A 27,068-nucleotide genomic window follows, 5' to 3' on the forward strand; every position below is an offset into this window, starting at 1 on the left:
AAGCCGCTTTGACAATGTATAAATGATGTCATTGTGAGTTCAGTTTATTGATGAAGCCTGGGGCATACCAGCCCCAGGACCTGGCAGCAACCCCAGTGCATTTTGTGATAGGGACCATTTCCTTAGTATTGTTCAGAGAAGTTTCATTATGCTCCTGGGTGGAAACAGAAACAATGGAGCCGGGATGGAAAGCTGCAAATCTGCAAATCGGGGAGATGGTCAGATATAAAAATAAACTCCTTCCAACAATCCCACCCATTAAGGTTTGAGCCTTTGTCAAAGACTGGCTTGCAGCAGCCCGGTCTGACCCAAAAGTTGTCGAGTTTTGGAGTCTGATGGTCAGAGCGGGGATGCAGGGTCCCTCTCTCGCTCCTTCAGGGCTTTTGGGAAAGACTATCAACCTTCCTGGACTTCTTGAAAAAAAGGAAATCGATTCCAAGTCTCATGGATAGATTGAGTGTATTAAATAAAATAGGTATGAAGAAGAAATTGCACAGTGCTGGCACAGAACAATTACTTCAATAAATAACAACTATTTATCCCCCCCAAAAAAAAATATAAAAGAAAGTGCGTGTGCGCCTTTCGACTGTACTCATAAGTAACAAATGCCGGTGCAACCAAGGTTCCTTATGACTTTGATTAAATTTAGTTTTAAATCCCAGTTCTAGAAATCATAACCCTCTCTCTCTCTATATACCCCTCAGAAACCTAGCCTTTCCCCTGAATAACCAGCAACCTCCAGGGCAGCAGAACACAGTAGCCCAGACCTGACTAATGGTCACACAGTGAGACCTCTGGCTGGCTAAAGGTAACATCTTACCTAAGTTATGTTTCAGCTCAAAGTCCTAAGGTGGAATGTTCCCCTGGCTACCATCCCAGGAGACCAGACAGAGGGATGCCTGAAAAGACCTCAAAATGTAAGAGACTGTTAGCATGAGAACTGCTATCTTTAGGTCAGGGTTAACAGCCCCTAGCCTGAAACAACATAATTATAAAATTCCAGGATGTGGACAGTTGCAGCATGGAGACTAGAAGTTCTGTAGCTTATCTTATACTCCTGGTCTCCTTGTCCTGTAGTAAATCTTATACTCTTTGAAGCTATGTAAGTCCTGTAAGTTTATCTAGTACTCTCTGAAGCTATGGAGAGCCTTGAAAATGCTATATAACCCCTTGGCTTTAAGTGTTTGGGGTCCTTGTTAAAACCCGCTGCGTCAGGCAGAGACTCGGACCCCAGCCGGCTGGAAATAAACCTCGCTGTGTGACTTGCATTATTGTGCGGGTTCTCTGTCTGTCTGAGGGGGACAATTCCGGACCTTAACAAGAACTGTCGTCAAGACCTGAAAAAAGGACTCATTACCCTTACCTCACCTCCAACCAATCAGCTCCCCGCACGACCCTGAGCCCCTAACCCATGGTGTCCTGTGACTTTGCCCCATAGAATCTGTAACCTACAGGCCATTGGGGAGGCAGGTCTTTGAGCGCCAGCTCACCTGTGTCTCAGGGCTTGACACCATTTCCTTAAATAAACCTCTACTTTCTTTGCTGCAATCTCCTGTTCATGTCTAGTTTGGCTCTGACGAGCGCAGGTTAACGAGCCCCCTGAGCTCGGTCACACTGGGAGGGTGTGTACTCTGCCAAGAGGCAGGAGTCCCGGGCCTCACCAGTGAGGGGTCCAGGGGTGGGGCCTGGCCAGGAGCAGAGGAGGCCTAAGGGACAAGATGGGGACACGAGTCCTTGCTGCACTCCGGTGCAGAGACTCGGCGAGGGGAGGGGTTCCCGAGAGGAGGAAAGAGCCCAGTGAGATGTGGACCCACGTTCCTGTTTTAGCATGCTGTCTGCTCCCAGCCCTGCCTTTACGCACGGGTCTTAAATCATTGTTACTGTCCTTGAGCAATGGCCCCAATTCCTTCAGAGTCTGCTTTCTGTGGCAACAGGGTCATTTTTCAGCAGCTCTTCATTTCCAAAGAAAAACAGGAAACTCTTGGCCAGGAGAACAATGAGTCTCATGAAGGAAAGTGCAGTGTGGAGCCTCTGTCACCAGTTCAGGCCGAGGCAGAGCGCGCTGGGCCTCGGGCACAGGCAGGAACCACGTTAGAACTGAGTCAGAGAGGGCAGTGTGCCCGAGACCAGGACAGTGGACAGCCCTGGGACCACACGAGGCAGAGGCGGACGCCGGGCTGGCCTCCCACGCCTTGTAAGTAGATCGAGGTGGCAGAGGAGGCAGCAGCAGAAACAACATCACCCCAGGAATCAAACTTGTTGTCAGTCCAGTTCCAATACTTCCCCTAAAATATTTTTCAGGATATCCCATAACATAGTAAAACTGGCCTTTCACTTCCTTTCCCCTTTAGGAAAAGTTCTAAGGAGTGGCAAATTGCAGGTCAGAAGTTAGATAATATAATTTAATGATCAGTTTTCCAAACAATATTAGAATATGGTAAAACACAAAATTATATATGCATTATATATCCGCTATAGAGAGAGACCATATATATGTAAGGACTCTCCATAAAGATGTTAAGGGCCTTGGGAACCTTCTCTAGGCGCTTCAGGTAATGGCCAGTCTATACCTCCCCCGAGTTGCACCTCCTGCTGAAGGCACCGGCAAGGTCAAGGTCAAGGTCAAGGTCAAGGCCATACTCACGTCTAGAGACTCAAGGCAGTACCAGCAGAAGGCATGCTTGCAGTTCTTACACATCATCTGTGCGCACCCTTCGTCTCGCTCTATGTAGACCTTGCACTTGGGGCAGCGTTTGATGGGCGCATCGTCCACCTCCAGTTTGAAAGCAGAACTGTGGGGAGAAATGCCATCAGGCCCTGTTCACAGGGACCCGGGAATCTCAGTCACCATCACTTATGCCGGGAGCAGAAGCTCAGCTAGAGGAACCACGGTCAGTTGATATTGAAGGAGATACAACAAAACCAAAGAAACAAAAACTGCAGAAAAAGAAATCACCGAAAACTGTGAATCGCCCGATCTGATTAAGGGGGAAAAAAAATAAATAAAAACACCAACATCAGCACACACCTAAATTTAGGTGTGCGTGTGTGTGTGGACGAGCCAACGAAAACATGACCTAAGGCTTAGTTTAGAATGGAGGCTCGTGAGTAACGGGATTATGGTTACATTTTATGGCCTGATTTCCTATATTTGCATACTTTCCAAAAGGTTGATAATAATTTTTAGGCACTTTGCTATTTTCAGGGGGAAAAAAGTATTGCGAACACACAGCAGTTGCTTACTTAGATCTACCTGGTCTGTCTTGAAAGAACTGCCTTCTTGGGAAGTCTGGCTAGGCTGGCAGAAGCAGGACAGGCCGTAAGCCTGGGGTGAAATGCCCGGTGTTCTACAAACTGGCTGTGCAACGACCTCTCTGAGCCTCTCCTCGCGTCAATGTGGGAAGGAGAAGAGATTCCCGGAGGAAAAGGCGCACGGTACAGTATCAAGCAGGCGGCAGGTGCTGATAAATGGGACCAGCAGTTCTGTGCTGCTCATGAGGAGGTCCACAGGCATTTCGGTATGACTGTGGAAGGACACCTGCCCCACGCCGTCAATTTAAAAAACACAGCTACGACGTATGCATGCGGACACGTGGGCTTGGCACCAGGTTGCAGACACTGGCTGTGGCCTCCCTCTGAAATGAATCTGATTTCTGCAAAGAGCCACACGCCACCAGACACCAGTCCGGTGAGCAAGGCTGACTATCAAGTTAGATAACATTATTTGGGTTTGAAAGCCAGGCGTGACCAATGGAACCAATTTTCATGTGACTCATAAGCTAATTTTGAAGAAAAGGCCATTGACAGAGACAATGTTAACAAACAGAGTCTCTCCAGGAGACTTTTTTAAAAACAGAAACAGTTAAAATATGTCGGTTCTGCTGCCTTGTGGCACGCACTGAAATTTGCATAGTATGGACAATGGTTCTCAAACCTTTTCTGGCACCTGAATGATCCTTCAAATTATTAGTCGTAACAACTCTCACTGTACAGTCATAGTTAGGAGTGCAGACAGGAGTCTGACAGCTTCACGACACCTCGTGTGTTCTGGTGTCTGTGAGCGTCGGGCACAGTGTACACAAGTCAAGCTGCTCAGGTGCCGGACAGTAATGTAGGTTACGGGAAGTTTCATTTTCAACAAATAAACTCTGTTATTCGAATACAGCTGAGTGTACTCTCAGTGCTGAGTGACAGTTGTCAGTCAGGACCAGGCTGATGAGAGGGCAGGGTGAGGACGGTGGCGTGGAGGATAGCTCACACCTCCTTCTAACGTGGTGGCCACAACTCAGCCCCAGCCGACGGTCAGAGAGAGCGAACAAAAGCTCAGGGCAGCTGGGTATTCAGATTTCCCCAAGAAGCCAGCCTGCCAGATTTTCAGGTCAAACATTTGAATTTTAAGTTTCCACAACTTCAGATTTGTGAGCGTTGATTTAAACTGCCCTTGTGTCACTTCTGAAGGTTGTCCATGTGATTGTTTTTCTATTGGTATTTTTTTGTTTTTGTCCTTTGTAAGACACATGACATAATGACTTACATGAATACATTGAGAAATGACTGCAACCTTTGTGTAACGACCTCAGTGAGACCAGGACATCACATGATGAAGAAATACTGTCATCAGGCTCCCAACACCCACCGTCCTCCATCTTAAGGTTTTCTGCCAAAGAAACACCACTGCCGGGCACCTGCTCCCCCACCAGCAGCGGGAGCCGGGCTCTTTCTCACTCCGGGTTTTCCTGCTTAACAGAATGTAGGCGCCCCTCACTCACACATGGGGTGGGGGGTATTCTCTTCGAGACAACTCTACCGCTGCACGAGGGGACATGCCCCAACCAGCCTTCTCCTTTCTTCTTCCCTAACCTGGAAGCTCAGCTCTCCCACGTATGCACAACCTGACCACACAAGAGGTTTCCCCTTGCGGAATTACGGAGCACTGAGGCCGAAATATAAGCTCACGCATTCATTCCAGCCTTTGGATGCCTGCCGTATGCCAAGTTCTGGGGTGACAAGGTTCAAAGGCATGCGGTGACGTCAGGAAGAACTGGCCACATAAACAGATGAGCGAAAACACAATGTGGCTGGTGTTGTAATCAACACAGACAATCTGCAGTGGGGACAGACACAGAGGGTGGGGCCACCAGCTGGGCCCTGAGAACCCGGAAGCTCAACAAAGGAGGAGACGTGAGCCACGGCTTGGAGGGTGACAAGGAGTCTCCAGGAAAAGGAGGAGGGCAGACAAGAGCATTCCAGGCACAAGTATGCAAACAGGAGGGAGAAGGGAGATGCTCCAGAGACGCAAGGGGGTCTCTGTGCAGGGCCAGCTGTGGGGGCTGGGGAGGGGACAGCAGCACGGGCAGAGAGGAATGGAGGGAGCAGCTGACGACTACACCTGGGGGTGGATGGTGACAGTCCGTCCATCAGAATCGTGGCCTCGGCAGGCACAGGACCAACTCTATCTGTTTGAACCGTTTGCCATTGCAGATTTTACAGGACACAAAAAGCTGAGCATTTTCGATTTCTAAATTTCAACGTGTGCAGAACGGTGCCGTAGTGTCCCTCTGGGCACCAGTCTGAGGGGACAGGAGGGCAGTCAGGCAGCTGTGACTGAGCACCTCCTCCGGACAGGCTCACCATTCTAGGGTGAGGTGGCCACCGGGGCCTCGGGCATCCGGGAACCTGCTGGGTGGCCCTTCTGGTGTTTAGACTCACTGCCACCTACTACAGCCCCACTCCTGCGCTGTTCGGGGTCACCTTCAGCACAATGTCAGGCTGTGGAGGACTAGCCCCTTCACAGTGACTAACTATCCACATGCTCGTCTTCTGTGCATCTTCAGGTGCCCAGGGCCCTGCACACACTGCCTGGAATGTAATCAGTTGTCAAATATACAGTCAGCAAACAAACAAACCCGTTGTGAAGGAGGCTCACAGGACAGGGGCTGACGTGGCACAGGCATGTACTCCCTGTGGCGCCTTGAGGGAGGAGCCCCCTTCTGTCCCTTCTCCCAACCCTCGGCCCACACCTGCTGTGCGCAGGGCGTACCTGGTCTCCCCGGGGAGGAAGGTGATCGGCATGGTGTCTGGGCAGCCTTGCCCGGGGTGCCAGCTGGCTTTGCAGGCAGAGCAGAACTGGGTGTGGCACGCTTTGCACTGCACCAGCTGAGGGGTCTGCAGCCCCATCTCCTGGAGCTGGCACACGGCCTGGCAGGTGGACGCTGGGCACCAAGTCCGACAGGGGTCCAGGAGCACCTCTAGCACAGGGAGACAAGAGCGGCATGTCAGACTCTACAAGTGAAGGGTGTCTGGGACCTCGGACCGAGGGTTCCCCTTAGTGCTTGCTTTACATTTTTCCTGGCGAATGTCTGGAGCAGACATACCACGGCTGTCTGGCTTTTGCCTCCTCTCCAGGCATTCTCCCCCTCTGACCCCACTCCCAGTGTCAAGTTCTTGGAGGATGCTGCTGCCTGCACCCAGTATGCCTGCAGCCACCGGGATGGCCCTGCTGGCGCTGGACAGCCTGTCCTGGCTTCCTGGGAGCCCACAAGCCATGGCCTGGGCACTGCCCCACTTCCTTGCCTGCCTCCCGGGGACACTTCCTGAACTCAAGCCCATGTCTTCAGGCGCAGTGCCAGGCAGGCAGCAGACCTTCAGAAAATGTTTAAGGATAGAAAGGAGGAGGGATGGAGGACGGCTGGATTCTTACCAAACAGCTCACCCGCCTGAGACTGTCTCCCTCCCAAACCTACGCCATGAGCTATCTCCCGTGTAGAACAGCTGGTTTTCCAACCCGACTAGAGCCCAAGTTGCTAAGAGCCCTGATTTAACGAAATTAGAAGTTATTTTGAAAAACAGGCTCCCGGACACTCCCACTCCTTCACGTCTTTGTTCAACACGCTCGTTCCTTTACACAGTGGGTCCTGAGCTGCCCTTCCCTCCTCATGAGGCTGGTTGTGCGTTTCATCCCCACATGTGGTGTGACACTGAACTCTCCGAGGGGCAGTGGGAGGGAGAGCCCGACAGGAAACCACAGGGAATGCAGACGCCCTGCCAGGGGGTCACGGGGTCGCTTTCAAAGGCCTGCAAGTGGGCCACGGCTTTCTAAGCTTTCCAGCAGGGCTGCTCTCAGGAAGGAACCCCGGACAACTGAATTTTGCTTGGGAAACTTGGAAGGCAATGAAAAGCGCTTGCAAGCTTCTGGGCCGTGTGGCCAGCTGACAGCCAGGGCGGGGGCAGCTCACCCACATCAAAAGCGTGATTTGTACTCACTGGGGACGTACACAGGCTGGGGCTGGGCAGGGCTGGATGTGGGCCCAGGCCGCACCTAAACAGGCTGCACAGGACACACGTGTGTCTGCCATGTTCCCAATTAAATGGGGAAGCCACAGGCAACCCTCTAGGAACAAGCCTGTGTCAGGTACAACCCTGAAAATGGTCTAATCGTCCATTCCAGGAGCTGGCAAACCTTTTCTGTAAAGGGGCAGTGAGTATTCCAGCATTTGAGGGCCATGCAGTCTCTGTCCAACTGCCCAGCTCTGCTGTTGTAGCACAAAGGCAGCCATGTTGATCCATAAATGAGTGTTCGAATAAAACTTTATTAACAACACCAGGCCAAGGGCCAGGCCAATTTGGCCCACTGGTCATGGCTGGCTGACTCCTTATCTAATCTACATTCCCCGTGTCTTTTTTTGTTTTTTTACAGTGAATTATTCAATGACACAAAACTATCAAATTGGTAGGCCTGGCAGAAGACTTAGAAGAACTTGATAATACAAAGGAACTCTGGAATTCAGGAAAACGTGTTCCTCTTACACGGACCTTCATGATAATAATGTAAAATCATAATGCTTGTAACAGTGAGTGAACTAGTAAAATTAGCTCTTGTCATTAGTTCATGGTTTCAATGTTTGCTTTTCTAAGAATGTCTCTGGCTGTCAGGTCCCAGGAGGTGGCTTTTGTGGGAAAATGCAGCCTTTGTCTCCTGGGAAGAGAGGGGAGAGAGGGGCGGGAAGAGCTGGTGTTGCTGGCCTGAGCGGAGGGGACAGGGGACAGGAGGAGAGAGGGACGCCGGGTGCTGCATGGAGTCCTGGGAAGGCCTACCTAGCTTTCGGGGGAAAATGCCCAGGGCGTCCTCCTAGGGATGAAAGCCGAGCAGAACACCAAGCAGCCCAGAGTCACCTCGAAACCCTCCCGACCAGGTCTCTGGTTGCTGTGGGGCAGCCCAGCTCTGGGGTCCTTCTGAGGCCTGGTTAATGCCCCATGGAAAGGAATCCTCAGCTGTTTGCTTTCCACTGGTGCTGGTCTGATAGCCTAAAGGGAAAACCTGCCCGGTGGAGACCCTACGGTCCCCACTGAGCAGCCTGTGACATCGGGGAAGGGCCACTCTCCCAAGCTATGCAGAGTGTCTTCACACATTCCAGGGCAGGTGGCCATGCCCCCTTCATTTTCCTTGCACAAAAAAATGTAGCTGTTAGGCTGCTTATCATGAGAGGCCCAGTGACAGTGTGGAGGGCAGGTTTCCCTCCTAGTTAAGGTTTCCATGGTGACAACTTAAATTGTGTGACTTCTGTCCTCCTGGAGCTTTGACATGGCACTGCCTGTCCCATGGGGAGAGGTTTCCTAGTGGAGACGTGAAGGACAAATACTCTGCCCCCGGCAAACAACCTTCCCATCATGCCCTGTGCACACGGCCCCACGCTTTTCTCTCAGAATTCCAGCAAAATTCTACATCATCTTCCTCACTGCTGACTTCTGCAAGCGGGGGTACAAGATCACTCGACAGCCCCACAGAACTTGTGATAGGTCAAGCGAGCTATCACATGTGTACCTAATAATGTGCATGAGATCCATGACACCTCATAAGTCATAACAGATCGAATATTTTATATAGACTTACACGTATCTGGGACATTTTCAAATAAGGTACACAGTACATATTCTGGCATGCTAGAAGTAACCTTAACGCCCATCTCCTAAAGATCTATTAATAACAGATTAATGAAGCAGGTCCCTAAAAGCTTTACTTATATAAAAACCCAAGACTTTTTTTTTAAAGGTGCTTTTCTTTCTTAAGCATGGTTTTCCTTTGAGAAGTACGCTGTGACAGGCATGCACCCAGCGTCCCCTCACGGACGGGTAGTGGGTCTCACTACAGGGGCAGCCGATATGGTAGCTGCGGGTCCCAGCCTGGAGGGAGGCAGCGTAACTGTCAGGGGCCCTTGCCTCTGGTCAGGCCTGAGTACTGATGAATAAGCCTGACACGGCATTTACTCTCTCCGGGCTTTCCTTTCCTTTAAAAACACAAAACAACACAAGACCTGACTTCAGCCTGCACTTGCGGTGTTGTGCTGCTGTCAGCGGGATGAAGAGCCCAGGAAGCCGGGATGAAGAACCCAGGAAGCCACAGGCCTGTCTCTGGGTACCAGGAGCCTCAGGAGAGATGGACAGGTACCGAAAACCTCCCACACGGCAGGGTCAATGCTCAGGCAGGAGCATGGGTGTAGCTCAGCGGCGCACACAAGAGAGGGTGATGGGCCTCTCCCTGGAAAGCCTGTCCCCTCCCAGCCTTTGGGGTCTTCCAGCTGGGTGGGCAGGTACTCAGATAGGGAAAAATCCCGCCACCCTTTTGGTTAGCTTCTTGCTGGCCGAAGACCCAGCTGGAGGAGTGGGGAAGTTCCAATTAAAATCAAGGCTCTTCTATCAAATGAGATATCCTAAGACCCAATGGAGATAGTGTTTGTAACTTTAACCAACCACAGGACATCTGGGGAACTGAATGTTTTCAGAAAACCATGGAACCGTCTTTCTTTCAGGGCATCCTGTACTAACTACGTTGCAAAGGGACAAAACAAGTCAAAACTTGCTTTCTGATCACATCTCAAAATTTGCTCGATGACTGGCTACAATCAATAGCTGTAGTTTAGCTCTAACATTTTAACATTTCATTCAGACAGGTCTTTAGTCATATTAAGTCTGAGTCCATATTTTTTTTGGCTTTTAATGTAATGCTAGCAAAATGGTTTAAAGTGATAGTTTCGAGAGATGTATTTTTTTAACCTAAGTCAAGTTGGATTCATTTTTATGCAAAAGAAAAAAGTCTTCTTTGACTAAGCCAAAGTACTGAAGAAAAATAAGAGTAAAAAATTATTAGGTAGGAACATTTACCCAGCTGCATTTTTAAATAAAATTCAATGTCATACAAAGTTCATTTTCTTGTAACCCAAATAACCGCCAGTTTCCGTCAAGATTTTCACTGGAAAATGTTTTCAGAAGAGCCTGAAAGTCTCAGAAAGCCAAATTAATCAATTTTATAGCTCTACACACTGACTTTTGTATCACATGGCATTATATTTAAATTACAAACTGTCCAAACCCAATGATAAATGCCATTTAAATAAACAAGCTCTTGAAATTTCAATGCCACCAAAAATGCTGTTTTTTGTAAGTTTTGGCCACACTTTTTTTTCCTTTTTATTTTCTTTTTTTTTTTTTGAGAAGCCTCATGAGGAAACACAGCTATCTTTAGTATTTCTTTAAAAACAAACCAGAAAAACGCACATAGAAAAGATTTTCCGCTTTTAGCTAAACTAGGAGTCTTCTGACACTTTCCTCTGGCTTGTTCTGCATTCCATCCCTATCCTGACCTAGGGTTGCCTCGAAGCAGCAAATACAACGACATGAGAACCCGTCCAGGAGGAGGGGACAGCAGACATCAGCCAGGACAAACTGGGCTGAAAAATTTAGAATTTGGATGCGGTGTCTTCACCATAAAGTGGTGCTAAGGGGTGTCATTGACACATGTTGGTTATCTGGTCTTTTTCAGATGAGCCCAAGGCCCAGAATATACACAAAAACAAGGCCAAAGGGAATCCACAGACTCCTTAAAACATCGTGTTGCGATTATGGCATACTTCAGGGAGCAAAGAGATGGACCTGTCCTGATGGACAAACGTCACAGCACCTTGCAATGTCCCCTCAACAACGTTGCCATCAACTGTACAGCTCTCCTGGAGAACCCCCGAGTCTGGGCAGGAGGGCTGGGCAGGGCACCCCGAGACATGGGAATCATGGGGTGGCAGCTTCATAGAGAAGGACAGCCGTGAGGGCTGTCGTGACACTTACAGGGACTCAGCACCTACTAGTCTAGGCCCGCACGAGGTGGACAGGGAGTGCCAAGGAAAAGGCTCCGCTTTGCTGTCAGGGTGGAGACCGTACACCCGTCCTCTGCTTAGCCACCAGCCTTCTGCCTTTATGTCTCACGCTCAGTGCAGGTCTGAGAGTTTCGCCCTCAAACCGTTAGGCCTTAACCTGGCTGAAGAGCAACATCCCAGGAGGGTCACATCTCGTTAAACCTCCCCCATCAGCCCACATTCCTATAAATAAGTGATGTCTCCTGAATCCTTGCGGCTACCACGTACACCCCTAACGAAGACCTTCCAACTCTGAACTCTTCAGAAAATTCAGAACGGCAGCAGAATTTCAAAAGTCTAATGCACATCGCCTTCTCCCTTCTACGGTAGCCAAACGATGTGTAATCATGTCTACTGAGAGTGCCCCCCCCAGGTTATCTGGATTCTCTCACAGGCATCATAACCACATAATGTACCCACCTCTTTCAAATTGCAGCTTTTTATATCTCTGCATAATTTCAGCCGCAACCATGCACTCAATCTAAGGGGGAAAAAAATACAAGTAAGGCGTGTAACAAGCTGAGGGCTAGCGCATACGCAAGGTCAGCCGAAACCGAAGCCAGAACGCCCTGAGAAGCTCCACAGGACATGCTGTCCGCAGCACAAAGCCCGATTTGTCCTGTATCACGTGCCTCCTTGTCCTGCAGGTGGCCCTGTTTAGGGCAGGTGGCATCCGGACAGCTAATGGCAGTTTCTAATCCTTCTTTGATCAAGAGCTCGACATACTGTTTCAGGCACTGGAAAAAGAGAGAGAGAGAGAGACAAATGTATCTGTAAACATCCTAACTTTAAGGCCGTGATGCATTAAAAAAAAAAGACCAATCAAGCACATTGTTCCATTACAGTTTCGTATTTTCACTGTGCAGCCTATAGCAACCACTGAATCGGACGTTTTGTTCACTCAACCAACGCTTATGGGTGCCCCGTCTGTGCCCAGGACTGCACGCTGGTTTACAGAAGCAAGACTGCAGGTCGGGTCCCTGCACACAGCCCCAGCAAAGACAAGGCCAGTAAGACTGGCAGCAAGGGGAGAAGCGGTGATGGAGGTTGGGGAGTCAGACTGCTCAAATGCACACCGGATGTCAGGCACCACACGCCATCCTTCATAGTCCATTGTGTCGCATCTTCCCTAGAATATTCGCAGGGGAACCGGATGACCATTCCATCTGTCACATGTGAAACCTGAGTCACCAGAAAAGGAGCTTGCTGGCTTACCCACAGCAAGGGCACACACAGCCCGGATTCAAGCCTAGCCTCGCGACTCTGACATGCCCGCTGTCCTGCCGGGAGCCCAGGGACAGCCGCCAGGCCTCCTGCACGGACACTCTCTAGCCGGCAGTTACTACAGCCTCACCTACTTGGAGGATGGCCGAGCACGTGAACTAAGCCAGAGGTCAAGTGCGAGACACAAAGCAGGTTCCATATGGGAGACGGGGAGGCCGTTTGCAGAACCAATTCCTCTCGCTTTACAGCCTACTCGTCTTAGAAATCCCGGCTTCCCCGAAGAGCCCAGTCAGAACAACTAGAAAGAGAGACAGAGCCTTCCCTTGTGAGCTCACTACCAAAAGTGACCAAGGCAGAAGCTCAGAAGAGCTTACAGAAGAAGTCAGGGTGGTCAGGACCCTGTCCATGACGTGAGGGGACAACAGTGTCACACGTCTCACCAGCAGCCCCAAGTCGGCTTATAATCACAGCCCAAGTCCCGTACGTGGGGTTCATGATGCCAACATCACTGTAATCACACGACTCAATGTTGTAACAGCGATTCCCCGAGAAACGCCCGCAGCTATGTTTCCTAAGTGAACCCCTGAAAACGCGCAAGCTATTTCATTGCGAGGATGCTCGGTCATTATGAATGGATGGGCCCAGCATGAAGTCCAGATGCACTTCTTCCCAGCGCCTGGCACAGGTGTGTTCCCTCTCAGCCTCATCTCCCCAAGCTGCAAATCGGGATGGTTTCACCGCCTTGGAGTGCAGCTGTCAGAATCGTACACAAGAGAGAGTCTGGAAGACTACACGGAGGCACTATATGTTCAACGTGTAAATAATAATTGGATCTAAGTGGTAATTCTCACCTGTCCATTAGACTGGAATGCCACTCATTCACGACTCCAGATGGCAAATGTCTTTAAGGAATAGAAATCAAGGACATCCTCACAAAGAGCCATTTCCCACAGCTTCTCGTAAGAGCACTAACACAGAAAGCTATGACTTCAAGTGTCCATCGCAATGCCGGTACCCATGAGCCAAGGCCCGCGTTGCAGCCGGGTCCTTCTGTCTGACCCAGGGCCCTGGACTTAAGACTATTCCCCAATCACCTACATTTCACCCACCCGACAACTACAAAGAGAGCTCCCAAGGAACCGAGGAAGGATGAGCCCAGACTTGGCGCCCCACCTGAGGCATAGGGAGGCAGAGGTTTCAGAGGTGAATTCATCGAAATCAACACACAGGCCTCCCCAGAGGAGACAGCGCAGGGGTGGGGGAATATCATACGGAACCTCCATCAGGCCTGCGCCCGCTGTGCTGGCACCAGGTGATCTGTCTGGGAGGGCAGGCAGGCTGAGCCCCCGCCGCAGGGGAATGTTTGCAGGTGGGAGGTCACTGGAATGTCCTGTTTATGGCTGGGCCTAAGGTGAATCTGAGAGAGAGACCTCAGGCTTTGGAGCCAGACAGACTCGAGGAATCCCAGTCCTTACAGACAGAAGCTGCCAACGGTTCCTTGAGGAGTTTGGGCCACAGCTCCCTCAACCATAAAACAGGAGGCCTGACCTGCTGGACTTTTGTGATAGTGACAAAGGAAGTGTATAAAAGCATCGAGCACGATGTCACTGCATAGCAGCAGCTAAGTAAACGGTGACCAATGTATCTGTAGTCTGTCTGTCCACGTGACATGTTTCTTCGTCACAGGCAAATGAAAACCAAAGCCGTGGTGACAAGATCATTATTTCACTTTCTATAATTAAGTTGGTCTAACTGGGGTCTCTGAAGGACACGGAACGCCATACAACGATAAAACACAAAGCGTCTCAGGATCTTGTGCAGAGCAGTCCGTCGTGAGAGAGCGTGTCCTCCCCCTGAGGAGGAAAGCACAACAATCAAAGCTGGTGTGGAACGTACGCGCAGGGACATCTGTGACTCTACACGTCACCAGTCAAGAGCTTGCCCGTGCCAACAAGGCGTCACATCGCTGAAAGCTGCCCAGAGCAAATGTTCTGTGCCACCAGAAAGCACCTGCACAATTTCTGCAACATGACCGTGTCTGGGTAGCATTGGTTTGTTTACTACAGAAGCTAAGATGAGGACCCAAGTGTCTGGCCACGCTCCGTGCCCAGTCTTCTCCCAGATATAAAGTGCATCCTGACTCACAAGCTTCATTTTCAAATCCACCAAAAAAAAAAAAATGTCTTGAAATGAGACAAGAAACAAAGGGGCTCACAGAGAAACTTCCGTAAAAATGAATATGCGGTACACAAGCAGAGACTGGCGTGTTTGCCGACTGTCCTATCAATTCTGGCTGTCAGGGGTCAGATGTGAACACACCAGAGTCTATGCTAATCGCTTTCCCCATCAGGACACCCAGCAACACGTGCCTACCTTGTGAGGTGTCCTCCCTCCATCAAGGGGAGAAACCAATAGTTCTGTTTGTTTGTGTGTGTGTGTGTGTGTGTGTGTGTGTGTGTGTTTTATCTCAAGAATAAAGAGGGATTGGGGAGACCGATGACTGTACCCATTTGGGCATCTTGCCAATAACAGGGCAGGGTTCCAGGACCCTGACTGCTGCCGGACCTTTGGGGGCCTCCTGGGAGACGTAGAGGGGCTTCAAAATGAGAGGCAAGTGCACAGAATACAGAGAGAGGAAAGCAGGTCCCCAGTGTCCTGCCTAGGTAGGAAGGTGTCGGGACGTGGAGGTGTGTGAAGGAAGCCCTCTGCCTTTGACCCAGGGTGTGGCATAGAAATGCCTCCGGAGCAGACCTTCAGCCCTGTGCCAAGTTTCTCAGCAAGCCGATACCAGGAATCAGTTGTCTCACAACTTCAACACATAATTATCAGGTTATATTGCCAGGGGCGAGAGCACAGGTGTCACGCCACACCCAGCGAGCCACGGTTCCTTTGTGTTGGGTGGAGAATCCCGCCCCTTTCACAGGGTTTTATGAGAATTGAGATAACACAGTAAAGCATTTGGGATTTCACCGGCAATCAACACATGCTATTCCTCACCAGCTTTATCTTATCCACAAAGTAGCATTTTAGATAGGTTCTAAAAGCCAGAGGTAAAGACGAAAACCACGCTGGCAGTGCCTGTGAGCAATGCTGGCAGAGAACCTGGGGGGCCTGGGCACGCCTGACAACAAGGATGGAGAAGCAGGTCCGTCCACAGGGACACAGGAGGGACTTGCAGAGCGCGATCTCACTGTCATCGTCATCTGGGCCCCTGGACACCCCAGCTTTGGGTCCACTATCAGCACCCGCACACACCTCATTGCCCCACCCTGCCAGTCTGGTTTTCCCCATCTGGAGAGCCAAGACCACGACGAGACCTCTACATCCTAACCCTCCCAGCCCACAGAGCAGAGTCCTGGGGTAGACTCAGTGTCCTCCGAAGCCCCCGGAGCCAACATGCAGGACAGACAATCAGCTGGGCTGGGGTCACAAAGTCCACACTGACAGCGCAGGCTGGTTCCAACCGTTTTACATATTTTTAGGCTTTCCTGGAGACTTTCGTTTGAACAAAGGGACCCCGAGCTAAAGGCCACTCTGAAAACTGTTTCCAGGACCCACGCTTCCCAGGGCAGGTTGAGCCCAGGAACACCTCGTGGCTGTGCCATTTCGTACCCAGCAGGCAAACATTTCTCCCATTCAGGTAAATTTGGGACACGCAGGTAAAATCTAGTTTGTCCCTAGCTATGGATTTCTCAGGGTTTCCGTCATGCTCTTGGGCACCAGAACGTGTTGGTGGAGGTACACGGAGAGGGACACAGCATGTAGCTTAGCAAACCCACTGAACCACAACAATCATGCTGAGTACATCTTTTAGGACGAGAGTTCCCCAGGACACACGTTTGGGGAAGCTGCCCCAAGCTCTCTTTCACTCCTGCAGTTCTCAGCCCAAACTGAGAGGCAAAAGAGAAGGACCTGGGCCTGTGGGAAGCCCTGCTGTCCAACAGATACTTTATATATGTTCTCCCACTGGAACCTCGTAAACTGTTTGTAGCCCATTTCACAGGTGAGGTGAACGAGGCCTGAGGTCCGAGAAAGCCTGAACTTGACCGAGGGATGCCTGACTCCAAACACTGTTCCTTAGGGAGCCCTTTCTTCTTGAGGTCAAATCACCTGACAACTTAACCTATTTGTCTAGCAATAATTTTGTTAAGAGTGCCTCCTGCTTTCAGTCTCACACAATTTTCTACCTTCACCCTTTTCTACCTTCCCTGTCTGTCCCCCAGGGAAAGGACAGTTACAAGTCCGCTGGCCACGGGCTCCTCCCCAGGGTGTGTCCCGGGCTGGGGTGACTAGAGGCCCACACAGAGGGGAACACAGTGACTGACAGAATGAGGCACGGGCCCCCCACACCCCCCACCTGCCGCACACAGGGGCTTCCTAGCTTCACACTACGGTGGCTGCACAAACAGCAGAACTGCTCTCAACATTTTAATTTTTCAGAAATGGTTATGAAACAAAATAAAACCACACTGTCACCCTATTTCCTGCTACGCCCTGCAACCCCTCTTTGAGAAAACAGTGCCATTTTCCTCCTTTCATAAGCCCTGCTTTAAATTAAACATTTGATCTGGAGTTGCTGATTTATTTTTACTACAATTCTCCAGAAATAAAAAAACAAAACAACAACAACAAAGGAAAGCCTGGGTTAAAGGGCCAGGCTCATGGACTACTTCAAGGGGAAGGAGGTAAACCCTGGTCACGGAAGTGTCCCCCAGGGTGGCGGGTTACTGAGAGGCAGCAAACTCGCCCAGGGCACCAGGACAGAGGGGACTCTAGTTCATTGGTGGACACTGTGGAAGTCCCGGAGGCACGAAGCTAATTATTTAATCCGTCCAACCTGCTCCACCATCCTCCCTCACCCTCTAGAAAGGAGAAGGTGCGCACTCCTGGGTTAATGGAAGGAGGTCTGTCTGTCCACAGCTCCCATCGGCTCTCTCTCTCCTTTCCTTCCCCATCTCAGAAGGCCAAAGCCATTTCCTGTGCTCCAGGCTGAGGTCCCTGCCAGCTCTCAAGGGGCCCATTCCTTGCCTGTCAACTACAACACTGAAAGAGACTGGCTGCAGTGTGAGCCCGCGAGCCTTCACTGACCGGCCATCACAAGTCCTGCAGCGAACCAGGGCATGGAGGCTCAGAATCCGCCCCTTGGGACGCCCGCGTCTGGCAGAGTCAGGAGATGAGACTTAAGCGTTTCAAATACGGTCTGTGAAATATGAGTAAGAATGAAGAACACATCTCCTGCAAAAGGTAGCAAAGACTGTCTAGTGACAGATTTTAATCTAGATAAATACCTAGGCAGGCCACCCAGGTGGTCCATTAACAACAGTTACATTCAGAAGTGACTGATTGTGTTTTTTTTTTTTTTTAATTTGAAGAAAATGGTTGTGTGTGTTTTTCTCTTCTCTGGACTTTTTTTTTTTTAATTCCTTGAATGTCAAGAAAAATCAAGTAAAATTAAATGAGATGAACTGAAAAATAAACCCAACACTCTCATGTTCCCTTTCGGATGTGTACAATATTGGGTCTGAGTTAGGCCTGCTGGAAACAGATGTCCCTAGAACCATGAAGAGCAGATCGTGTGGCCCCAAACGACGCCGGCTCCATCTTGCGTGAATTTAAACATGACTTCAAGATGTACACGTGCGTTCTGGTTCAGTGAACCCAGGGCCAGCTGACACAGGCTGTGCGTGCTCATTAGGTGGGCGCTGTTATTAGACGAGTAACGTGCTAGAAACCACGTAACTACCAAATGTAAAACAGGGCGTGGTGAAGCTTTTCCTTTCCGGACAGGAGAACGCATGCCTCTCAGGTTTTCTACGGTGCTTTCCCGGCTTCTAAGGCTCTGTGGAGTGGACTCCTTTTGCACCAGAGGCAACTGCGATGGAAATGTACCTGGGGACCTCGCTGACTTGGACACTTCCTCCAATAGCAGGTGGAAGCCTCTCGAGGGGGATTCGGCACTAGCGACCCTGCGGCCAAAGGCCTGCGTGGGGGGGGGGGGTGTAAAAACACAAGCAAAGGCTCATCCCGCCAGCCTTGCAGACACGCTTCCTCCCAGAGACCCACCAAAGTACAGAAGATGCACTGGCACTGAGCCAAGGTCGTCATCTGCTCCAGCGGGTACTCCCCGAGGCACAGCTTGCAGGACACGAGGGGGTCGAGGGCCAGGTCCCACGTGGGCCGGTACCGCGCAGTGGTCATGGCAGAGCAGTCTGAAACGAGAGAAGCACAGGCCATCAGACCCTCACAGCTTCCCCCACAACCGATGCGGGGATCACTGGCCGCAACCAGGGCCCCTGTGGCTCCATGAACCACACCGATGCCCACGGCTTGCTGCCCCGGGAACTCAGGGCAGGTGTGGGGCCCCAGCTCTCAGGCAGCATCTGAGCCATGGCAGACTCCATAACTGCCGGTTGCCTGAAGGAACACATGCTTGCATCTGGAGATATAAACACTTACCCTGAACCTCAGGGCACTTGGTTTGAGCCTTATGACACTTACCAGGTACCTGAGACAGGTAAGAATGTGCTTTAGCATACCAGTACCCCACGCTCCCCAAACTCAGCTGGGTAAGACTATTAAAATTTCAGAGAAAACTCCTAGCCATCTGAACTCTCCCTAATTGCTAGCCACATGTCAGGGTTGAAAGTGATTTAGAAGACGTGGTGCCCGTCCTTCCTAACCTTGCTCTCTGACCCCAGGAAGGAAACGAGGTGGGTGCAGGAGACTCCACATCCTCGGCTGGTTTGTGAGGCCAGAGACAAAGGACGGTCTTTTTCCGACTCCACACTTACAGCAGAGCGTTGTATGTATAACGACAAAGACATAACCCGCACGGAAAGGGAAAACAAAACAGAACGCCAAGCAGTCACCAGAATGTCCTTGGATGGCGGTAGGATCTTGGGAAGATTCCAAGATGCATGAGACACAGTTCCGGACCCGGGGTCTTCAGGTTCAATTCACGAACATCCTTTGTCAAATAAAAAGCTAACTGGTAACACAAGGCAGTGTGTGATTCTGCAGGGCATTGGTGCCCCAGGCCCCTGGTGAACACGACAACAGGCCTGGGAGGACTGGGCAGCACAGAAGAGCCTGGCGGGGGTGAAGCTTGGCTTATGACTGGACGTTACATTTCACACAGGTGAAAAGGGGTGGATAGCAAAACGGGAGAAAGAAATACCCTCAGACCTTCCACCAGACCAGACTGTGCAGGCACCAGGGTAGGCGAGAAGGAAGTCTGTGCTTTGACAGCAGACAGAAGGCCCATAACTAGTGCGGTGCATGAGTGCTGGACCACTGCAGCCTCAGTTTGCTCATCTGTGTGATGGGCTGGTAAGCCCCACCTCACAGGGCTGCTGTGAGGGTAAGGAGAGCTGGTGAACGGGCCTGACACATCCAGGAACTGCTCAGCAAAAACCCCATCTCCTCTTCCCGTGCAATGCCTCCTTCAGCCACAGTTTTATCAAATGTGACAAACAATGGTGACACTGCTCTCTCTAAAATTAGGGGCTGCACGGTCCCATCATCTGTGCAAGTTACTCCTCGGACAAGGAACTGTTATGACGAGTTTGTAAACACTTCTATCCCTTTCTCAAGGTTTGTCAGTCATAGCACATTGGGGATCACTAAGCGGCACCCCTGCGGGTCCTCCCCAGGGCACCAGGGTGGGAAGAAGACCCGTGTCACTCAGAACTGCACAACCCTGGGTACACCCGGAGGACATGCGACGTCCCGACGCAGGAGAGAGGAACAAGAGCGACATAAATGTAACAGCTAAGCGGAGGCGACCTGACCTGTAAGCTCCAGAAGGCGACGGGACGCACCCTGGGAGCGAGGCCGGAGCTCAGCGTCAGGAGGGAGAGGAAGCGGTGACAAGGGACGGACGCACCTCCTCCTCCCAGGACACTGAACAACTGAGCGGCTCAGTCTAAAGCAAATGCATTTTCCATTGTCAGAGCTCTTGGACACACAGTCAAGTACTTTTTGAGTTGACTGGAGCTTTGCAGATAATGTAAGCAAGCTCTCCTCATTTGACCTAAGGCCAAAGGGGCCAGAATGCTTCGAGGATCTGGGGGTCACTCTGCTACCTGGGGGCGCAGCGGATACCACAATCAAGCCTTCTCAGCTCCCCGAATTCATTCCATTTGGAACACTTCTCCACACCTTGAATCTACGCTCATGACTATTACTATTTTGAACGCCCACCAGAGCTTTCTGGACTCTGGGCTCGTGGGCCAAGATTGTTTTGCATCTTTCTTTTCTGCATCTTTTTCTGTTTTAACCCTTAAGTGACATCTCTGATGGCTCACTGTACAGAGTGATGAGTAGGTTTTGACTAAGGATGTTAGCTAGTCCTAAGAGGGATTACAAACCTTTACCGGAAGCTATGCAGGCTAGAGGCTGGCTTGAGAAGGCACTCAGGACTGGAAACGTCCCCCAGGGGGCAGCAGCTCTTCAGTGGCTTCTCTGCTGGACAGCTGGTGGGTGGCTGTGGCCTCTGCTGAAAAGGCCTGGGGTCAGATTCTGCAGGGCTGGAGCAGCCTTCTGGAATCCTGCAGACCAGGGTCCAAACTCTTGTCCAGGCTACTTGGTCATGTGATTTGGGTGAAATTACGTAACCTCTACAAACTTCAGTTTTTTCCTTCTGCAAAACCTTATACATCGTCACCTCCCATGTATACTTGGTATGAAGAGTGAGTGAGAAGTAATATATTTAAAATCACGGGGACATATTACCTGCTTGGAAAGTAGATGTCATTATTACATGTCGGGTTTAAGAACCAGGCCATTAACTGGTATGGACTGAAGGGAGGGGACATGTGGCTGAGCAGAGAATGGCTACCATAAGCTCCGCCTTTGAGGAAGTTCAAGCTGATGGCCGTGACCTTTGAAGAAGAAAACATAAAACCTCTGGAAGCCTCTTACATCATCATCCGCTGTGCAGTGCGGTCCAAGACTGGATATCCCCCCAAAACGGGTATCGGAAGGGCAGAAACCAAGGGCTTAACCCTTCAGTGTGGAGTCCGTGAAGGCCGCCCCCACCGCCAGTCCTGGGCAGACACATCGCAGGACCAACCACTGCCTCTCGCTCTGGACCACGCGTCCTCGCTGGCTTGCGTTCCCAGACAATTCTCACTCTTCCCAGCTTCTGAGCTTGGCTCCTTTTCCTGTTTACAGCCTCCCCGAAGACGTGACCCGCGGCACAAATTGCCGGCTTGACCTCTCACTTCCTTTCTTCCCGGACCGTGATTTCCACTTGACCTCGAGACAGTGTGGCTTCCCACTGCTACCCTTGAGGCAGGTCAGATTCCAGTTTCCTGGCCCCACATCAGTATTCTTTCTCCACGAGAGTAGATACTCTCGGAGGTATATTCAAAATCAGGACTCAAATGGTGACAACAATAGGATATATTTTACCCCAAAAAAGTATACATTGTCTAAGTCCATCCCGGTCCTTCCTAACACAGGATGGGCTGAATATGACTTTGCAAACACTGAACAGCTGCAACTTGAAATACAAATTTGCTAAGAGAATCACAATGCACAATAAAAGAAAATAACAGTCTTTGTTTTGCTCATGTGAATGTCAAGTCATGAAACAACAAACGATTTTAAGAACATCTGGCCGATTATAAGTATTATTCAATCTAAGCGATTCACAATGTTTATAAGGCAAGTTGCTTATTAAGCTCCTGCCAGGGTTCCAAAGCGCTGTGTGTTGTGCTGTGCGTTGTGCGGGGAGACATGTGGGTGCGAGGATGGGAGGGAGCTGAAAGGGAGCGCAGTCCCCTGAGGTGGGCAGTCCACCTATTACTAGGAGGCCGCCACCATCCCGCCCCTGGGCTCGGGGGCTGTGGACTTCTGCGGGTCCCTCTTCCCCAACCTTCACCCCTTCAAAGGAAGTAAAGGAAGGGAAAGCAGAGGTACACCAATCACTGTCCCCTTTTATGCTCATGACTTCCTCCAACAAATCCCTCAAGGCTGGCTGAGTCTGGCCCATGTTTGTTCCCCTACCCCACCCCCACACTCCTCCAAATCCTCCACACCCAGCTCAGTCTCTGTGCTCTGAGAACTCTCCTGGGTTCCTCAGAAGTCCTCAGCGGTCCCCCGTGTCTCAGTCTCTGCTGCAGGCAGCCTATCCGTGCTTCCTAGCATATGCTCCCTGAAACAGTGGCACCAGTGTGGCCCAAGACCTTGCAAGCACACAACCTCTGTGGCCCTAACCCAGTCCTAGCAAACTAGGCTCTCTAGGTCGGGGAGAGAGAGAGACGCAGCAACCTGGGTTTCCAGGAGCCTTTCAGGAGATTCTCATCCACAGCGATGTCTGAGAACCACAGCTATCTGTCACTCCTGAGAGCACCTCCCCTACCCCACCCCAGCTCCATCTGCCTCCAAAGCCCTGTAGGCTGAAATCCAACAAAAGCACCGGCCGCCACAGCACAACCGTGCAGCCTGTCTGCCTGGAGCTGGGCTCGCCTCTGCACATGAACTTGCATCGATTCTTTCTATGACTCTGGGTAAGTGTGGCTTTCCAAGGCCGCCACGTGTGTTAGTTTGTCTCCCGACTTGATGATACATTATTCAAGGGTGTCTGTTTTCCATCCTGCTCAGCAGTGCTGGTCACAGGCAGATGCAGACACAGACGCGCGCACGCGCAGACACACACACACACACCCTGACTGTTTAATGTGCATATGTTAATAATACTTCCACGCATTATTTCATTTATCCAGACAGTGCCTTTGAGACATCAAGAGTTTGCTCTTCTTCCAGTTTCACCAATGAGGAAATCAAGGCACAGAGAGGATGAGGCAGACTGGTCCACACACAGAGCGCTGGACGGCAGACTGATGGACCTTCAGGCTCAGCCATCGACTACTCTGCTGGGCCCGTCCTATATCCCTCTGCCCTGACTGACAGTGGAGCTTTGTGGGTCTGCAGAGATGCAAGAGAAATCACTTCAGTACTGCATCTCAGCTTCCGGGGCCTCAGCCTAGCGCTCCCATTCTGGCAGTGGCTGTGGAAAACCATCGCTTCGTAATTTGGAGCTGTCGGCAGCCCTAGAAACATGCAGTGGCAGCTGAGTAAAAATTAACTACAGAGACGCTGCCTTGTCCGAGTGTATGGTTTCATAACCCTTTAGGAAGGTGCTTGGCTGTTACTTCCTGCAAAGGAGACAATGCCTACAACTCAACAGCAGATTTTACTAGTTTCAGCAACTGTGCTGCAGGTAGTTACCCAGCTAACTGGAAAACTCACATTCACATGAAACCCTGTGTAAGGATGTTCAGAGCAGCTTTACTCATACCTGCCAAAACTGGGAAGCCACCAAGATGTCCTTCAGTCAGTGATGGATACACAAGCTGTGGTCCACCCAGACCACGAAACAGTATTCCACGCTAAAGAAATGAGCTCTCAAGCCACGAAAAAACCTGGAGGGACCTTAAACGCACAAGACTACATGGAAGAAGCCTGTCTTGACAGGCTACAGACTGTGTGAGTCAACCATATGACCTGGAAAAGGCAACACTAGGGAGACAGTACACAGGTAAACAGTTGACTGCAGGGGAAGAAGCTATGAGCCGGCAGAACACAGAGGACATTTAGGGCAGTGACACTACGCAGTACGGTACTGTCATGGTGGGTGCATGTCATTACACGTTTGTCCAAACCCACAGAATGTGCGACACCAAGAATGAGCTCCGATATAAATGCCATGCACTGAACTGTGGCCCCCCAAAATTCGTAGGTTGCAGCCCTCAGCCTCCATGTGACTATGTCTTTAGGAGGTAATTAGGGTTAAAGGAGGTCATAAGGGTGGGGTTCTAATCCCACAGGTCCGTGGCCTTAAAAGAGAAGATCTGTCTCCCTGCCTCCCCGCCACCACCCTGTCTCCCCCCTCTCCCCACCCTGAGGACTGAGCGAGAAGGCAGCCATCTGCAAGCCAGGCAGACAGGTCTCCCCAGAACCCGGGCGGCCCCCTCATCATGAACTTCCAGGGTCTAGAACTGTGAGAAAACGAATGAGTCTCTGTAGTGAAAGCCCCCAGGCTATGGAATTTTGTTATGGTGACCCGAGCTAATCCAGTCAACTCGGGACTTTGGGTCACAATGACGTGTCACACTATAGGTTCACTGATGGTAATAAGTGTGCCACTCTGGTAGGAGATGTCAGTGGTGCTGGAGGCTGCGTGTGAGGGGACAGGCAGGATGTAGGAATCTATACTTTTCCATCCATTTTGCCGTGAAGCTAAACCTCTTGCACATGGGAACTCCCTGTCCTACCAGCATCAGCTTGCTAAACCTAAATCCAAATCCGCTAAATCTAGATTGGAAGCTGAATTTGGACAATGAAATCTAAACCGACCTAAGATAAAGTTTTTTAAAAAAGTAGTTTTCATTTAAACCCAGATAAACCTACTGAAATGCAGATTCAATGGGAAGAATACAATTTTAAGCCAGTGTTTTCTTCCAAATAGTATTTTTAAGTGTGACCGGAGAAGGCTGAGACATACTGGGTTTAGATACAGTTGAACAGGTTTGTGTGTTATTTTTACCCATGAAACTCCTTAGGGGTTGGGTTTTCATGTGCTAATGAACACAGAGACGCCCTAGGAAGCGTGTCTGTCTGGTATGGCTTGACTGGGCCCCAAGACCCTCTCGCCAAGACAACCTCACACCATTAAGGTTCTGTAAGAAAAAAAGAAGGAAGCAAGCTGCTCTCAGTCACTTCACTGCACCAGGCTCTTGCATTCAGAGTTGGCAGGGCGGCAGGGAGAGCAGACCTATCAAGCGAGGAGGGCCAGAGCAGGGCACCCGGCTGTCCGAGCCGCCCTTCTGCCCAGAACCAGCTCTCAACAGACTCAGTGGAGAAACAGCCATCGACATGTTATGTCGGGGAGGCTGTTCGGCCTTTCCTTAGGCATACACCTGCCCAGGTGACGGGGAGAGGAGTTCCGTCATAGCGCCAGTAAACGGACATGACCTACCTAGGGTGGGTTGGGGGGCATGCTGGCTTAGAGGGAGCCTGGCCTTCCACCAACGCTCTGAGCCTGCACTTCCCTTGCCAGAAAAAGAGTCTGGGCTGGGAGAAGAGGTCACCCTGGCAGGATTCCTACAGCAACGCCTGGGACTGCATGGGGCCCCCACAAGGACACGACAGAAATCCTGCTGAAAACGGCCTTAGAGGAATCTCCAGCGTCAGCTACGGCCTCCAGACGCCTCCTTCCGCCGCAGCGCGGCACACCTGTGCACTTGCCCTGGGAGCGGCCTCGCCTACGGGTGGCGGGGCCTGGCCTGGACAACAAGTGGCATGCATGGCAGAGAGTTCTCCCCTTTGTTTCTAAGACAGAGGCAGTCGGAGCAAGTCTTCCCCAGAGCTCCCACGAAATATCCCACAGCAAGTTCCAGGGGTGCTGGCAGCTTTCATGAGGGTCTACTCCCCAGACTGCCAGGCTCTTTGACCTCCGTCAAGGAATGAAATGCAGAGGACGGCACAAAGAGCCTATTGTTTCAGCTCCAATTCACCCACATTACGCTCCGGCAGCCAAAGAGCCTTGCTTTAAAAATCAGACATAAAGTCATTACATCTTAAGGCTAAAGGAGTCTTGGGATCTTTTGTCCTTTCTAATATGATTTCCTTGTTCCCAGCTCCTCAGAAACGTGCTAAGAGGTCACACAGCCAAAGCCCCCCGCACCCCCAACACCACTTCATGTGTTACTGTCAAACCTTGCCAGTGACATAGTCATGATCTCCATTTTTTTCCAGACAAGACACAGAGGAATGAGTAGCTGCATATATCACACCTATGATAAAGCATGGAACCCCGTCCCCAGCTCTGCCAAACAAAGACTAGTTTGTGGGGCGCAGAGACTGTTTGATGCTGTCATCCTCAGTTGTTCCTGCTCCTTTAGCCACTTCTGGTGGATGGCAAGGGTGGTTTGGGGGCACGTCTCTGGCCAGCGGGAGTGGGCAGCTGGGGCAGTGGCTGTTTCCTTCAAGGCTCCAAACAGAAGCCCTGTTGCCAGGACAACAGCCTGGGTTTGGGGTGTATACATCCGTTGAGTTACTGGAAGGAGCTGTGATGGAGTAGGGGGCCCGCAGTGGGGTGCAAAGAGGTGTCTGTGAAGATTCAAGAAGCCTGGGTTTTCATCTCAGCACAGCTGCTCAGTGACCATGCGACACTTTGTGACCTGTCACTGTGCCTGCCTGGACCAGTGGCGTCATCTGCAGCTTTGGTGGGGAGAGCTGGCCTCAGGGATTCTTGAGCCCATGCAGGCTTCCCTCCTCCCGCCCACCTGAAAAGGTGTAAGTGAGCTCCCAGGGAAGGTGGCTGCTCCTGGTGGTGTAACAGGAAGGTAGGGAATGGATCTCTAAGTGAGAGAGCAATAAACAGAAACCATGCTTTCGATAAAACCCTGTCACTGCACACCCGTCTCAGGGCACATGACAAGCAGAGTCATGTTCCCTCTATTAAACCATTACAACATTCAGCGTCCTCCTTTTCTAAGAAGTCACCTGCCGTTCCACTGCAAGGAACCCCCCGCCCCAGTCCTATGCTCACACCACCCTAGTCTTCCACTTGCCCGCAATCGGTTAGCCAACGGGCATTAGGTTTCTACAATGTTCTAAACACTGTTCCCCACGTGGGAATGCAGAAGCACA

At 50.9% G+C, this 27,068-nt stretch overlaps 1 protein-coding gene across 3 annotated transcripts in view; it reads right to left on the minus strand.

The window, feature by feature from the left end:
* The window catches only part of RNF144A (ring finger protein 144A), a 96,565-nt gene that overhangs the window by 12,720 nt on the left and 56,777 nt on the right, over positions 1-27,068 (minus strand). For 2 of the 3 annotated variants that reach the window (XM_033124657.1, XM_033124655.1), the window contains exons 2-6: positions 18,471-18,616; positions 11,816-11,920; positions 11,604-11,664; positions 6,041-6,248; positions 2,645-2,792 (exon numbers count right to left, since the gene is read on the minus strand). In XM_033124657.1, coding sequence (XP_032980548.1) covers positions 2,645-2,792; positions 6,041-6,248; positions 11,604-11,664; positions 11,816-11,920; positions 18,471-18,605 — 657 coding nt within the window. In that variant the 5' untranslated portion in view covers positions 18,606-18,616. Of the gene's footprint in view, positions 1-2,644; positions 2,793-6,040; positions 6,249-11,603; positions 11,665-11,815; positions 11,921-18,470; positions 18,617-20,776; positions 20,923-27,068 lie in introns of those variants that run through there. The other variant, XM_033124656.1, reaches the window with a different exon arrangement.

This window comes from Rhinolophus ferrumequinum, chromosome 13, assembly GCF_004115265.2.
Source record: "Rhinolophus ferrumequinum isolate MPI-CBG mRhiFer1 chromosome 13, mRhiFer1_v1.p, whole genome shotgun sequence".
NCBI lineage: Eukaryota > Metazoa > Chordata > Mammalia > Chiroptera > Rhinolophidae > Rhinolophus > Rhinolophus ferrumequinum.